This window comes from Ptiloglossa arizonensis, chromosome 7 (assembly GCF_051014685.1).
Source record: "Ptiloglossa arizonensis isolate GNS036 chromosome 7, iyPtiAriz1_principal, whole genome shotgun sequence".
NCBI lineage: Eukaryota > Metazoa > Arthropoda > Insecta > Hymenoptera > Colletidae > Ptiloglossa > Ptiloglossa arizonensis.
The window spans coordinates 2017044-2034280 of record NC_135054.1 but is presented as its reverse complement, the minus strand read 5'-3'; the positions used below and the strand labels follow the sequence as shown (position 1 = coordinate 2034280).

The window sequence follows — 17237 nt, the reverse complement described above, 5'->3', positions numbered from 1 at the left end:
GCGGAATCGTCATGTATCACGGTATCTATGACAATGTTTTTCTCATAACTCTTTCTTATGTATCACCGTCTGTAAAACCTTCAACGTCAATAAACCAATCTTCACGAAATTTGGCACCCATATACAGTAAATATTAATCGACGAAACCACAAACTCGTATGATATAAGCAATCACTCTTTTTTATCAAATTTCCCTATACTTCTATGAAGTACTATCATTTAAAAAGTCGTCAATATTATATTCTCTTGGTGGTCTTAGTCACAATTTTAATAATGCTTGTGGATATGAAACCATGCCATTATCTTGTTTCAGATCAATATAATTAAACAAATCAGGAACGCCAGGAACTCGTACTATTTTCACCGAAGCACTTCGGTTCAAATATTCCTTCCGTAAATGAATATTTCTTTATGGAAGAAATATATGTTTTCTTAAAATATGTACAACATAAGTATGCTAAGTTTGAAAAAGCTATTAACAATGGTCTTTAAGTGAAAAATTTACAATAAAACGCCTTCTTTTAAAATTCTAGAGTAGAAGACTGACTCCTTTAACACCTTGACAACAGAAAACATAATTCGCTAGTTTTGAGTGATATAAAGCAAAAAAAAAAATAAAAACTTATTTTTACATTCAACATATCAATATGTCTTGTCAATTCATTATTTGTACTCAAAGACAAAATATAAGTTTATGTGACAGTCACGTACTGATATGATGTTAATGTATTTTATAACTTTATCTATTTCTTAAATGTTTATACATATGTTTAATGAGTTTATACATGTTTATACATTCATTACACAATTTCTTATACATCTGAAGCTATAAAAATTTTATAGAAAGTATAATGAGGTACATCTAACGGACGAAACATAACTTTGATCGTAACAGGTATTTTACATCTTTCTTCAAACATACATTAGCAATATATTATTAATGAATTGAAATATGTATAATATAATACACTTTAAACTGAGACATTTTACGGTACAAACCGCGCAAGAGAGGCATGCCTATATGCGCCCAAATTACTCAAATCCCCACCCTGGGTCAACTTATGTCGTTAAGGTGTTAAGGAGTGGAGTACCATTGTTATATTAGAAACAGTTGTTCTTCTGTTATTTCAGCAGTACTTCGGAAATGAACAATGCACATTACAAAATTCTGCCTCGATGCACAAAACATGAACTATGCAACTGTAATCAAAGATGCACTTTCTCGGTTTTATTACATCTGAAAAATGACCGCCCTACTCGACAAACCTTAATTCAATGGATTACAGCATGTGGTCGATTCTGGAGGCTAAAGCCTGTCTCAAATCTCACACATCAAGTTGTTCAAGCGATCACCGTTGATGGAATGGAAGAAAGTATCCGTCGAGGAGGTGCGGTCCATGGCTGAAAATTGTGTGAAACATTTAAAGTTGCGCATTAAAGTAAAAAAGTTATTTTGTGAAAGTTTTAATGCATTATTACAAAAAGTCATTTTTATTGTTGTAAATTGTTAATTAGTTATTTTATTGCATCTTAATAAAATAATGACTAAAAATATTTCATTCCATTACTGTTGGTCACTCTAGATTGTTATATAATCAATATTGATTCTTTCTAAAGTAAAGTAACTTTTTTACAACATTCACAACATTGACAGATTTTACTCGCTTTTATGTTTTCCTTTAACGAAACATGTTTCATTTTTACTTTAGCTCTACTACAAAAAGTAGTAGTGTATTGAGACATTTCTTAATAATGAATTTCTATAAACATAGAACATTAATTGTACAACTGGTATAATAATTCAATGTACAAAATAAAATTCTAAACATTAGTATCTCGTAGATCATGAATATCCTGACTTCATTGTCAAGGAAAATTTCTTATGTTCTTTGGCCACTCCACAGCAAAATGGATCATACCTGGAAGTGCTAGTTTTAGTCCAGTATAAATTTCACTTAAAACTATATTTTTAGACTTTAAAGTAATTAATATTTTTTTCAGTAGATTCTTTAGTAAAAATATATAAACTATAATATGCGAAATTAAAAATAAACTATATATATTGTACATTGTACACTATATATTATATGTTATGTGTTATATACATTATGTATATAATAGTTCATTAAAAATTTTTTTTTCATTATTTCTACACATAAAAAATTGGCTTCTTATAGGCATAATGTAAATTTGTTAAAAGAAAGTAAAAACGAATTTTTATTTCATTTTTAATTTGTAAAACTTCAATTGTAGTTGGAAAAAATTAGAATTGTTTAATTTAAATAAATTACCTGTCATTTACTGTCGTAACAAGAAGAGTAGACTTAAATTTTCATTGTACCGTGCAATTTTTATTTCGTTGAGCTAACCCAGCTCTAGATAAATCACGTTCGATCTCATCATCATCCTCAATACTGTAACATAAGAGAAATGGACAAGTTTATTTTTTAACAACAAAAATAGTTACTTTATTGTTCGAAACTCGTCGTTATTATCAAATCGGTTATAGAAAAGTATAAACGATACAACTATAAGTACTGGAACTACATAATATTTTGAATTAGAAGTGTCAATTTGTACGATAATGTATAAACATAACATTGTACATTCTTACTTACGCTCTTTCTTGGGTATCAAGATGGTGAACTAATTCATCCCTTTTGTTTACAATAGAAACTAATTCTTCTAAAAGTAAGTTTTCTCGCATTTTTTGTTCGGGAGTTTTTCTCCAATCTTCAACTGCAAGTATACTTCTTAATTCCCGATTTAAAAGTTCAAATCGCCGTTCTAAATCGTCTTCTTTTTCCCTACAATATTCGAACATATTTAAATATTAATAATTTAATATAGATTATAACGTAATTTATATGTAACAGCTTGATTAAAGATTTTTAATCATTATTATTGAATATCATTAGCAAAACCCAAGAAAGATAATTGCTTACAATATATTTAATTGCATTTGTCTTCTTAGAAGGGCATTTTTCTTGTTTACAAGGGTAAACCACAAAGACATCAATCTTTCAGTTTCATCTTCGTTGTCACTTTCCATAGCAGTACGAAGTTGTTTTTCAAGTTTACCAGCTTGGATATCTATTTGAGTTTGTTCTCGTTCTAATGCTTCTAATTCATTTTGAATGTACGATGTCATATCTTTTCCCAACTACTCAAAAAATTATTCTAATAATTAATATATTCCATTCATAATTCACATTTAAATAAATAAATGCAATACATACCCCTCTTAGTGTATATGAGGTACCATCAGGACTAGTTTTATCTGGTGAAATTCTCTCTATTATTTTAGAAAATGAGTAGAGGGGAGAACCAGTCTTTTTTTCACTATCTATTACATTTGGAGTTCCCAATATATTTCCATTATATTCAGACTGAAACATTAATTATTCATTACAAATTATAGAAAGTAAAGTATGACAAGTAATAAACACAATAATGTGTTGTATAAAAATAAAATTTTTCATGTAAGATTTAAAAACTCATTGAGCCCTTAACTAATAAACATTAATCACAGTAGTGGAGTCTTGGTTTCAATTAGTATGTTTTATCAACAAAATGATACACAGTTATTTACCATTCAAAATTTATTAAACTTAAAGTGCCCTCAATTATTTTCAGAGACAATTGGTTTTATTGTATATTTCTTTTATTATAACTATCATTTTTTTATCAATTGTAGAAAATTACAATTATTGTAAAAAAGTGTTCTACTGAAGTGCCACTCTATTCATGTGCTTTCATACTTGAGTCACGTTAGTGGTAGGTACTGCTTTCCATTAAAACGGATGTGATGGAAATTGGAGATCGGAAAGAAAGCTCGATCACGAGTCTGGTGAAAACCTCTCAATTGGTTAACTAAAGCTTTTACATACCGCGGATGACTAAGCGGCTGTTCTTTCCTTTGTTTCTTTTTATTGTTTTAGAAAAAATATATGAATTAATTAAACATATTTTTTAAATTTCCTTCTCTCTATCATCAAGTGCTCTATGTATAGACGTAATTTCATCGTTTAACAGCGAAAAATCAAACTCATTTTCACTTGAGCTGATTTCATTACCACATTCCATGCTTATAGGACTCAAAAAATTTGAAAATAATATTCCTTTTGTCTTGACTACCAAGCTGAAACTGACGCCGAAGACGCAGTTTGACCCGTGATCACGGACTAATTTAAAATAAGAGTATCTTATAACCATTTGAAGGTGCATTCTACACTTCGTAAGATTATACATAAACAGCTTAGAAACCTATTCATGATGCTGTATTGGCATCAACGTTTCGAGTTCCAAACTTAAATCAAAATCGTCGCCGTTCAACTTACCGTGTCAAACTTAGTGGTGACCGAGAGTCACCTTTCGAGTTACTGCATCAAATCAAGTTTTGAGCAAAAGTCACCCCTCACGTGCAAAAGGTTAACCCTTTGACAACAGACTACTTCTACGTAAAACGTACATTAAATGCGAAAGATCTCGCGTATTGAATATACCTATTGCACGCAACCGACTGATCAACTAAGCACTCATAAGCGTCAATCAAAGGATTTAAATATTTCTAATTTTTGTAAGTGTAGAAATAGTATGCATACTGAGGAAACCAAATGTTCATCACTAACCTTTGTACTAAATCTATCACCAGGTGTAGACGGTGTGATGCTTCGTCTTGGACTGTTATTCTGATCATCTATCGATCGTCTGTCACTACTGTTATCGTCACCAATTTGATTCGAAGTAACATTTACACCCATTTTTACTTCTGCTATTAAACGCCTTGCCCTTTCACGCAACTGCTGTTGCCTTTCATCATCGTTTTGACTCTACAAATCATAAAATACAATTTTTTCAATTGCACGATTTTATTATCAATAATAAAAATAACGAATAAGATATTAAAATAAATTCGTATATACAATTATTCAATACAAAAATATACAATTGAAAAAAACAAAACCTCAATAGGACTAGCGGCAGCAGAAACAAGGCCAGCTGACTTTGTCTGATTCCTGGCCTGTTCTAAGAGTTGTCTCGCACGTTCTCTTAACTCATCATGCCGACTGACTAATGGCTAATATAAGAAATAGCAAATTAGTTACAAGCAACGAACAACTTAGAAAATGTATGAAGTTTAATTACATGTTGAGAACGTTGCTCTCCATGTGGTGATGATAGACTTTGACATTCAGTACTATCACGACTTCCCTTCTCAATTGTATTTACTGGATCCTATAAAATGTGTTTACAAAATTATTGCAATAATAGTTACTACAATAAAATTTCAGAAAAAAAGCTAATTAATTTTTGAAAGTATAACTCAACATAAAAATATGTATAAGAAACTACATGTCAAATATTGCATTCTACATTAACCCATTTGCATCATCGCTCTGCTTAAGCTGCCGCGTTCAAACATCAACGACGTTCAACCGACGACTGACCCGTATCACCGCGAGCGGTTGATCGTATGTGCAGTAATGAGCATCAAAATTATTTATGGAGTTTATTAACAATATAATATTCAAAACGATTAATACACAATATTATATAGCAAAATATTTTTTTATAAGCTTTTTTGCACCTTCGCATAGTGTTTTTTGCGTATCGCGCGGATTTTTGCGTGCCGCAACACTCATAGTGGCAGTTTGAAAAATTTTCACAAAAGAGTAAAACTTATTTAGAATACACTGATGTATATCAAACTAATGGAACCAAAAAGTTCTCAGAAGTGGTTAAACGTAGTCTGTTGCAACTGGTAAAATGGGAGTTGTAGGCTCGCGGACTATTCCGCGCTCGGTGATAGTCGACAGTCGCGACTCGCGTATTATTTCGCGCTTGGATGCAAATGGGTTAAGAATATGGAATTTACAGTAACAAACATGTGCATTAGTATAAACACTATGTACATTTATACACATTTGTATGTATGTATGCATAAGTGCATGCAAAGTGCATGCATAATGTGCATGTATATACAAATAAATAAACACAACACACTTTGCAAAACAAGCATATTTAGATTTAGAAAAATATCAATAATTGAGATTATAGTTTTTCTTTGTTAATAAAAGTAAGTACTAACTTCATACACAGTACTTATGATTATTTAATGTAAAATAGATAATATAAAATGGAAATACTTTATATAATACAAGAGTAATATTTAAATGTTTAAATATTACGATTTACGAAGTATAAAAATATTTTAGAAGCTAATTAAGTAAAAGTACATCATTTTGTAATAATTGTTAAAGTAATATATTTTATATAACATACGTTCAATGAATCGATTTAAATTAAAACTGAAAAAATCCTCCCATTAATGGGAAGTTTAAATGCTAATAGTATAAAATAATAATTGAAAAGTACAACAATTCACGATAGATTTGTTATTAATCTAGTAAAATAGAAGGTAACGAACTACATGAAGTGAAATAATTTTAGCAATTTCAAGTATACTGACATCACGAATTGGCGTTTGTAATTTGTTAATTGAGATTGACTGAGACCATTTTTCATCAATTATTTGAATATTTTCCTCTTCTTCATCAGATCCAAAAGGATCTGTTAATTGCCGACGAGTCATTAATATAGGACGTTGTTGTACTTGTGGTATTCTTGGTGGAGACTTGCTCTGTAGTAAATTTGAATCAGTATCCCGTATTATGATTTTATAAACAAAAATTTGTAACGATATATGCGAACGATCACAGTATTTATTTATAAGCTAAAATAAACCCATATACATACCTTTTCCTTAGATAAATATTTTTCTTTAGTTGGCGATAACACTTTCTCTAGAATACTCTTTGAACTGGCTAATATAATATCCTTGACATCTTTAACGCTGGATGGTGATTTATCTTTATTGCATTGATCATGATCCTGATTCTCTATATTTAAACTTAAATGTAATCTATTTTTTATAGAATCAATATTAACATCCTCCTTTTTGTTATCAAATGGGTTCGATCTGTAGATAAATAAACCACTAATTCTATCGCTGTTTCTGATTTTTTATAAACTTATTATATTAATAATAGAACAATCGTAATGAATGTACCGTCTGTTGTCTATTTTATTATTTTTATGTTCCATTTGATCTTTTTTGTGCAAATTAATTATTTCCTGTCCAAACAATTGTACACTCACGTCCGAATTATTGTCGGTATTAAATCTACCAATCATGTAAGATGATTCATCGGTAGTTTTACCTATCTGGTGTACCTGAAGATATTAAACAAATTTTTATTAAAAAAACATATACAAGTATTAAGGATCAACATATTTATCTTTCTCTTATAAGTGCAATTAAAGCAATAGAAACATATATTAATACAAATATTAATACATCAAACATGTACAATACGTCGAAACGTATTATGTATGGTCTGAATTTGTGCACATGCTTTCCTATTTCTATTTGAACAGCACAGGATGAAAATAATTGCAGAAATACTAATATATTAAAGGTGGCCCAACTAAATGAGAACAATTCTTCATTACCGTTGCGTATGTACAAAGTTAAGCTATTCAAAGAGAGACAAACATAATAATAAATTTTTCCGAAATTAATCTTTTGTCAAGATTTCGTGGTCATCAATATATTTAAATTATAATTAAACATTTTTTTCTCTATAATCTTATGAAGGATAAATAGACAAATTCAATAATCTATTAGAATGTATTATTCCGATCATCTAATCTCAAGATATTCACATTAATATTTCCAGAAATTACCGAAAACCTATTAATTGATAAATTTATATACGAACGTAAACAATAGATACCGTTTATAAAGCGTGTCGCAGAACACGCATTAGACATGCGGTACCGCGACTAAAAATCATCATTTATATTAGGAAACTTACTACACTAGAAGATAGGAAACAAAGAGTTACTACAGCACGTACATGAATTACGCCACAAGAGTAGAGTATCTATACGATCATTTGTTTAAGCGCCAAAGAACGTGATTGCGGTCCTTCGATACCCATGCGAAGAATATCTACATGCTCAATTACTTTTCTACCATTTTTGTGTAAAACTGAGAAATCGAGTATACATATCAATGAACGTTTTGTATAAATTCTTGAGACTACCTTCGGTTATCAGAGACATTGTTAAGTCTACATCGATGTCAAGAACCATCATTTTGAATAACATTTACATCTTCAAAATATCTTAATTAAATGTAAATATATTGAGAATTAATTGGTTTCTTTATCCTTTATTGAGAGATAAAACAAAATATATAATTTCATTTAAATGAACATCTATAACCATGATGTATAAAAAAAAATGACTATGATAATAATTTGTTTTCTACTACTAAGTTTGCCCCTTCTGACAAATTAACTTTGTCTTAAACAGTTTTTTCATATACCTACAAACAACGAAGGTATAATTTTATACCATTTATATATAAAAATTAATGACATTCATAAATCTCAAAAATTTGAATCAAAGACAAATTTTTTAACATTTTGATATGCACATTACTTTTCTACCATTTAAGGCACTTTCTCCTTCTCCTAATACACAAAATATATTAATGAGATTAGATGTATTGTAAACAATTACCATTTTGTATGCATGTCTTCATGTATAAATTATAGATTGTATAATCAAAATATTAAACAAATAAAACCAAATATTATTTTCTACTTGTCGAATACCTCTAATTCATGGCCAGTGAAATGTGCTCTCAGCTGATATAAATATGTCATCACAGCTAATTTGTCAGGTACAGTTAATATGTCCATATCTGCCGGTTCTATTACTCTAGGTATACCTAGAACTTCTCCAGCATCAAATGCTTTCTTACAGTTACCTTTCACATCATGTGGTAATAATGAATCTATGTCTCTGTAAAATTTTAATTAAATAGAAATTAAAAGACTTTTACTACCTTTATTGAAGTTACAAACTAGTAATTAAAGAAGAACAAATGATTATAAGCCAACCATTTATAAATAGAATAAATAAATGATATTTCTGGTAAATATTTTCCTATTAACATTTCATATGGACATAATTTTCAGATAATTATGAAATTTAATTTAAAATTACACTAATTTATTATACATACATAAGGTCTGGTATAAAGTGATGTATGATTGCACAAAATGCCATTCCATTTCTCCAAGATGTTGTAAGATTAGTAACTTTTACACCAGAGTAATCTTTTGTTACTTCCTTACACCATTCCAATAAATCCTGACCTGGGGTAATCTCTTTTAATCTAGGAATACTGACATCATTCTTTGTTAGGTCTAATGGTTGCAATGGTAATCTTAGTGTACTATGTTCAATATTTCTACTACAATAAAAATAGAACATTTTTACTTTCTAAATGATTTATGCAAAAGCTACAATAATTTTTACATTTAAACATTGATCATCCTTAACATACTCATTTTCAGCAGTGACATTGTCCTTCAGGGGAGATTTCTCTTTAAAGGAGTCATTAATGCCAGTTAGACTAATATCACGTATAAAGTGGTCATTATCATTTACAGGCGTAACATTATCCTTAGATAAACTTGCCACTGTTAAATGCACATTGTTATTAATAGACACCATACTTATTGAATGTGTAAACCTATATTCAATGAATCTTACCACTTATTGGAGTGCTGGGTAATTCACTTTCAGTAAGACTACTTGTCATTAGATCAAGTTGCGCTGAAATATCTAAAATTTCATCAAGATTTTTTACAGACACTTCTTCAACGTCCTCGGGTATATCTTCATTATCAAAATCATCTAATGGAGCAATATCGCTATTATTGTTAACTGACATTAAACTAGCCATACTCTGCATGTCCTCGTCCCTGATAAATAATTACAACATTAAAAATTAAATTTATTTCACTACTTATGAACACAATGTTTAATTCTAAAATCATCTTACGTGGCTTTGCCTTCTCTCAAAAAGACACACGATAAAGTACATTCCAATGTAGCTTTAACAATTTTCTTTGAAGTAGGTTTCAATTCTAATTTCAATTGTTGTTGAGTAGATTCTAAGGTTGCAAATTTTTTCATATTAATATTTGTGGCAGCCACGTGCCTTCTTTTACCCGTAGAAGAAACCTATTTGTGCATAATATTGTGAAAACATTTGTTAAATAATTTTTATATCAGAAATCTCTTAGAACCACTCTTACATCTTCAATTACAAATGTCCAATCTTTGTCCTCTAATTCATGTGTTCGTGGATCTTTAAACAAAGTTACTGAAATTGTATGATTGTCGGGAACAGCCCAGCTGATGATACCTTTCAATGGGTCACTCAAATTTGGTTCCCAATCTAAAGGTTCTGAAGTAACTCTTCTACTACGTCTCGTCCATACAACGCTCAGTTTGTTTGGTTTCCTAAATAATATTATGATGTAAGTTGAAATGTGTAGGTTCATGTTTGTTTACATATTTTACATACGATATCCAGATATCGTACATTTTTTTAATCCTATCAATCTTAAATTCTAAGGGGAATAACCATGGTGTAGAATTGAACAAATTTTAAACTTTTTTTATAGTTCTGAATTATTTAATCATTTAAAAATATATTCTTAAAGTTTAATTTTAAAATTAAAAAAAAATAACGAAATTACAGAATATATGCAGAAATTCATTATCTTTCCTGAGATGTTTAAGGTATAAAAGAAGTTTATGCTTCCTGTCTTATTACCATACTGTGTGTATGACAATTATATATGAAGGTGTGGATTATTAAAATTACCTTATTATATACGAAGGTGTGGATTATTAAAATTATTAAATTATTAAAATTAAAGTATTTTATTGATAATAAATGAGTAATCTGTTGAAAGTTAATAAAGTGACAAAAAATTTAGAAAGATAATTTTGTATAGTTTAAATGTTAGTAAATATGTGTGCCATAACCTAAACCCAAAAAGTTTATAGTTTCTTTTTAAATCCCGAAGAAAGCCAAAGTAATCGCATTCTAGACAAGAATACTCCCTTTAGTAGAGTGCTATATTTTTATACTTATCTTTTGATAATGATTCAAGATATTGAAATTATGCAAGATCGATTATGGCAAAAAATACTTATCAATGTGCAGTAATGCTTGTAATCAGAATATCTTAGAGATACATATAGTGTAATATAAATAAAGTAATAAACATTAATTGAAGCACATTTTAATAAGTTCATATGATAAGAATAGTATCATACATTTATCATAATATTTCTAGCAGTATATCTTTTGGTATATAAACTTTGACCTCATACTGAATTTATTGGCATTCTTAAAGTAAGAATCATATCAAGTTGTGATTGATACATTCATTAATACTCAACTTATCATATCTATCTTATCATGTGATCTGCTTAAGATATCAAGAAATGTTACCCATTGCAATTCTTATGCATGAAGTATTCTAATTCAAAATAGATATTATGCTTCAATTAGTATTTTTCATCATAACTGATATCAAATGATGTAAATGATCTTGTGTTGTAAATTATTCTATTTGTTTTGAAAGCCATTATCAATAGTCAAATATAGAAATATAATAGGATACCTATATATTTCTATTATACAAAGTATCCTAGATGATTTTGTCAGATTAAATGTTTCTTTTACTTTCAGTAAATGTTTTCTACAAATGCTATAAGGTTTCACATGGAACATTATACGAAGAAATTTGTTTCACTCCAAATGGAGTTGTCAACAAGAAATCAAGATCACATAGATTTCTTTTGTAGGGAATTTTATTTCTTTTATAAATACCTAATAACAACTCATAAGCTGTAATATTAAATAAGATTTGTTTGAAGCATTTTTGTTTATCATTAAATGTAAATTAATTATTCAAATAGCTGATTTGAAGTGCCTTACCTTGTATAGGTAAACATGTTATGGTTTATGAATTACAAAGAAATTAAAAACATGCCTGTTTATTCTTTCCTTTAATAAACACCAAAAATACAACTTGAGTTGACCTAATATTGTTTACAAACAACCTTCCTATCTATTAAACAATCTGTTGTCAACATGGTAAATCTATTAGTGTTTTCATATTGACTGAAATAGCTACATACACTGTAAACTAAAATAGGAGACACATATTAATGTTTCTGTACCAGAAACATTTTCAATGCTGTAAGAGTCCAAATCAAAAAACTTTTTTTTCTATTGATAGACATCTTTGAGAATTTGGTATATTTATTTGATAAACCAATAATTGAGGGTGTTCTAGCAGTGTATCTACACCCCAATTAAAGTAAACAATTTTTAATGAAATCCTACAGGAAGCACTGCGAGAATAATTATATGTCACAAAATTTTACAAACCATAGGGTTGTGACTTAAGAAAATAAATTATTTCTCATGAAAAGCATTTCATAGTTTCTAAAAAACCATGTTGAAAATTTTTCATTCTCAATTATTTCTTTTAGTTGACAAGGCAGGATTTATAAGAGATGATGAACTTACATAACCAACATATGTGGATGTAGAACAATCTACATAATAATTTGCAGTTTAAACCTTACCAATAGTTTTTTGTTAATATATTATAGGAAACAGCTTTCTTTTTTTCAACATCTCTAACTGGCGCTGTCTATTGCAACTTTTTATAAAACATCCTACCAATTATTCAATTAAAAGAATGATAAACTAAATTTATACTATAATTCATACAAAATCATGCTTCGTTCCGTTTTATTCTTGATTCAAGTATGTTTAAACAATATTTTCCTAAATTAATGAAATGAAAATTGAATAAATGAAATAAATGAAATTAATAAAATGAAGTGAAAATACAGCATGATCACCACAAGTTTCTGATTTGATTTACTTGACTTTTATTTTTTGAGATATTTAAAATTTATTGTGTATAGTACATAAATTAATGACATTTACATTAAAACATGCTATAGTGCACATTGATGCACATATGAAACACTTCAAACATTTCCTTCCATTTCTATATTTCAGAAATTGTGGGATATATGATTTATGGTCACATAACAAGCGCAAACTTGATTAATATATGTACATTAACTTTAGAAAAAACATATTCATACTATCACAAATGTGTTATGTTTTGACTTCTAATTGGTAGAATGCTGTTACATGCACAAGCTTATTGACAATAACTCTACTACATTTATGGTAGTATCAACAGGTTCTTTTAAAGCAACTGTACATTTCTTAATGAATAGATACATATATTTTTCACCCATACCACAAAATGAAATTAAATAAGCTAAGAATAAATTTGTATTAAATATAAATAATACACACATACACATTTAATAGTAAAAATATCATAAACCTAGCATTTGTATACTTTTAATGGTAAGATTAATAAATATACACATTTTCTACTAAATGTGTACATTAATCGTATTCATATTTCAACTACAACACATGTCTTATACAAAGAATATAGTACAATAATCAATAACCAAATTATTAATAAACATTAACTATTATTTTAAACATATTTTGGATGTTTTTACTAAAAGGAATTATAATATTATTTATAATAAATGTACAACTTATGCTCATTTTATATTACTTTACCTATTTATATGTTTGTGTTTTAATTGAAATAAATTATGGACATTTACCATAATTTGTTTTTCATTAAGAAAAATTTATTTTTAAATAAATTTTAATACTCTAATTCTTTCAAATTTGTATGGTATTTACCATAAATAATCTTATGAATATATACTTTTTGTGATACCTTCAAAAATATTAAGAATGATATCATTCAGATCTCATCATCAAATATTATACCAGATTAAAAAAGAAAATATAGAACACTCACCACTTCGTTGTTGTTTCTAAAGTGACTTCATGGTATGATACGGTAAATTGAAATTTTGCAGCTCTCTTGTTTACTCGCTGTAATCGTTTCCAGACGGAACTCATTTTTTTATTGAACCGTACTCTTCCGATGATTGTCAAAACGTTTAACTTGTAATTACTTATAAATACATGGAACGTAATACGTCATCTTTTCAAGAAACTGTGAACGCTTGGAAATTAGCAACTTGCGTAAAGTGCAAACCGAATACTTCTTTTCGTCGTGCACTATTTAAAAATTAAAAGTCCAAGGTCCTGCAATCATTCATGCATCTGACATTTTTACTTGCACTAATTTAATATGAACAAGATTATTTGACGTTTTACAAATTTCTGGATTCTTCTATTATTCTTAATTTATTACGTGTTTTATTAGCATTTTAATATCTCCAGTGTTATCTACACAAAACACTATACACTGAAAATATTGCGACCACGAGAACACAAAGTTTTACGATCAACTTGAACTCATACCGTGACGAAATCTTTTCGACTTATTGATCTGGTATTATACGATTCTATGGTAGGAAACTTACTTAAAATAATAATCAACACACTTTATTTATCCTTAGTGTTTAGGTATAAATAGCATTCGTAAAATATTTTTCATAAATAAGTGAATGTGTTGTCAAATGCTTAAATAAGCTAAAATTAAAATATTATATAGTTGTATTAACAGAATAATTTCTAGTGCATAATAAATTCTGTAGCAAACGAAACAGCTATATCAGTTATAGTCCGTCCAACTACAGATTTCATGTAAATAAAAGTATATGAAGTATTAGGCATGATACAGCACGTTTTCTATATAAAAAATAGATACAAATGCAGTAGAATTTATACGAATTACTATTTATGGATAATAGTTAACATTTTTTAAAAGATCTGAAGTTACAAGAATTATATAATAAAAGTCTATCTATTGGTTTTTTAACCATCAATCGAATCTTTTACTATTTTGACTCATTATGCATCTGAGCTACGATGGATTTTTTGCCAGAAATGTAGTAAAGTAATGAAATTCTCTCACAATTGCAATATTTAGCTTTGTAAGATGAACATTGGCGACATTAGTCATTTCGTTTAAAAGAAAAGTTACTAGCGCTTACACTAAGACCAATCTTTTTTTTCACTAGGTACTTTGATTTTAGTACAGACGCTGATAATTTTCCTTTTAAACAGACTAAATTAATAATACCTAATGAACAAACATAATATTTACAATTATTCTATTGTCCTATCATTCTATTGTGTTAATAGGGATATTTTCAAAATAAATATTTATAGAAGTTTCTACGCAAATTAGATAAAATTATTAGTATTTACAAAATATTTAATACAATCTCTGCCATTTCTCGATCGATTTTCGCGTTTTTCTATATTTTGATTCGCTGCTTGTGTCGAATGAATTACATGTACCCATACCTAGCATAGTGGTATAGTATTATACAATGGACCAATGTGATCCTAATTATGTGACAATTTATGTTTACACTACTTTATTTTTAAATTGAAGAAGGATTGGAGGAAAATAGGGAATATTCATATTTTGGGCAGAATGAGTTGTGGTACGATACATTGCTGATTATCTTTGGTTACTTATGGAACGTGTCACCACAGCGAACCAATGAAATTTTAATCCCTTGACATTCTCTTATGTTTAAATCCAGCTTTATATAACATTGAATGTCTTTTAGTGCAATTTCGATAATATCGATGAAATATAAAATAAACGAATAAATTTCAATAATAAAGATTGTTTAATTTATTTTTGATTTGTTTTATTTTCATCGACTTCTTCAGACCTTCAAATTTTAATGCTTAATTTACGGAAAAAAAGCAATTTTTGATATTCTTCGTTTTTCCTCAGTAGTCTTCATATATGTACTATATATATTGTACATAAAAATTTATGCAATTTGCAAATAGCATACATATTCTACCTTAAAATGACGACAAAAGAACGTATAGTTCGTTCAACGAGACGAAATACCGAATGCAACGAGTGCACGCGATCTGATTAAGGCCGATTTCACAATACCCGGACCCAACTATAATCGGATGCTTTACAATACTCGGATACTATTATAAATATAAAGCAAAGTAAGAGATATTAAAGTTTCAAGTCTTGATCATTTTTTCCTTAAAATATAAGATATATATTACAGAATGGGAGCTGAAAATAGACGAGATTTAAAAAATATTAGTAGCTGTTAAGGTACCTCTAACTTAGAAAATATTTTTAATTTCTTGATGTAAAAGTATTGAATATTGAGAATGAATATAACTTATCGTTACAATATCTTTTGAAACTAATAGAATCATAAATGATGTATCTACAAGAACAAGTTTTCTACATTTACAATCCTTACCGACATTGGTAATTCAATCCAATATAGTTCCCAGAATCATCGTTCTTACAAGAAGAGGTCACCCCAATACCACTGATGTCACGCCAAAAATAGGTAGATACTTCACGAGGGCGGGATTTCGAATCGTAACAACTCTTGTAAAATGAAATGGGATCTATTCTACATATCTTGTTTGTGTTATGAATGCATGCCGTAGAGCCTGACACGGTCTGCTGCAAAATCCAGAAAGATATGACGCGGCAAAATATCAAATGTTTTTATAAATGTGTTTTACAATTTTACGAAAATTCCCTAAAATATTTGTAAAATTAATACTATAGGAACTATGTTATACTATATTTGACGGTACGGAGAAAATAGTAATTTAAATTTTATAGTTACACTCTGTAAACTTGGATATTCTTTTAGCACGTAACGAAGATTCAATGAAAACTGGCACACATCGGACAGTTAGTAACGAAACGTATGAACTTTTTTAAAAATGTAATATTAAAATTATAACTACTGTATGTTTTTGTTAAGACCTTGTAACAAATTGAAAGTAAACAATTTACAATTATACACGAAATATTATACTACAACTACACATTATAAACTATTCGGCACAGTACTTTATTACATTAGTAAGAATAAATAACATTTTTTATAGTTGAATAGAAAATACTGAATAGAAAATCTCTATTTTTGACTTGAATAGACTCCAGAGTAGACTCCAGACTTATTTTATAGAGCTGTAATACAATTGATCTTATCTATTTTTGATTTATTTCTTGACATTATTTGTACACTTGTTTGAAATTCTGGCATATTAATGACGTAGCTTTCAAATAGTGTATTTGTCATTAGTATGACAAGTATAAAATATTTGGTATACTTTTATTAAAATAAAAATGTGCCATGTATGACACATATGATCATATTACAAATATGATTACGTATAGACAGAATATGTAATAATATAAAGAATTCGATATACTCGTTACCTTCAATAAACAAGAAGTAGG

The 17237-nt window shown here is 28.5% G+C and overlaps 1 protein-coding gene across 4 annotated transcripts; it reads right to left on the bottom strand.

Annotated features, from left to right (window-relative positions):
* Positions 1-787: 787 nt before the first annotated feature.
* Positions 788-14334, bottom strand: Ehbp1 (Eps15 homology domain containing protein-binding protein 1). Of its 4 annotated transcripts, none has more exons than XM_076315664.1 (18): positions 13824-14334; positions 10182-10389; positions 9926-10107; positions 9634-9845; positions 9425-9560; positions 9101-9262; positions 8688-8877; positions 7073-7236; positions 6760-6982; positions 6473-6643; positions 5149-5238; positions 4967-5080; positions 4632-4832; positions 3240-3389; positions 2946-3163; positions 2619-2807; positions 2292-2414; positions 788-1401 (listed from the first exon to the last, which is right to left on the bottom strand). In XM_076315664.1, the coding sequence occupies exons 1-17, from the start codon at positions 13925-13927 to the stop codon at positions 2333-2335; spliced, it is 2796 nt and encodes a 931-aa protein (XP_076171779.1). In that variant the 5' UTR covers positions 13928-14334; the 3' UTR covers positions 788-1401; positions 2292-2332. The 4 variants fall into 4 exon arrangements, with proteins under 4 accessions (XP_076171779.1, XP_076171777.1, XP_076171780.1 ...); XM_076315662.1 differs by having other exon boundaries at positions 789-1401; positions 9101-9331; XM_076315663.1 differs by lacking the exon at positions 788-1401 and adding an exon at positions 1431-1919 and having other exon boundaries at positions 9101-9331.
* Positions 14335-17237: the final 2903 nt, after the last annotated feature.

Excerpts from the sequence above, each read along its gene's own strand:
- Ehbp1 (XM_076315662.1), bottom strand. The coding sequence starts at position 13,927 with ATGAGTTCCGTCTGGAAACGATTACAGCGAGTAAACAAGAGAGCTGCA. Across the intron at positions 10,108-10,181 it reads GGACATTTGTAATTGAAGAT|GTTTCTTCTACGGGTAAAAG; the intron begins GTAAGAGTGGTT and ends ATGCACAAATAG. Across the intron at positions 2,415-2,618 it reads CTTGATACCCAAGAAAGAGC|TATTGAGGATGATGATGAGA; the intron begins GTAAGTAAGAAT and ends CTTATGTTACAG.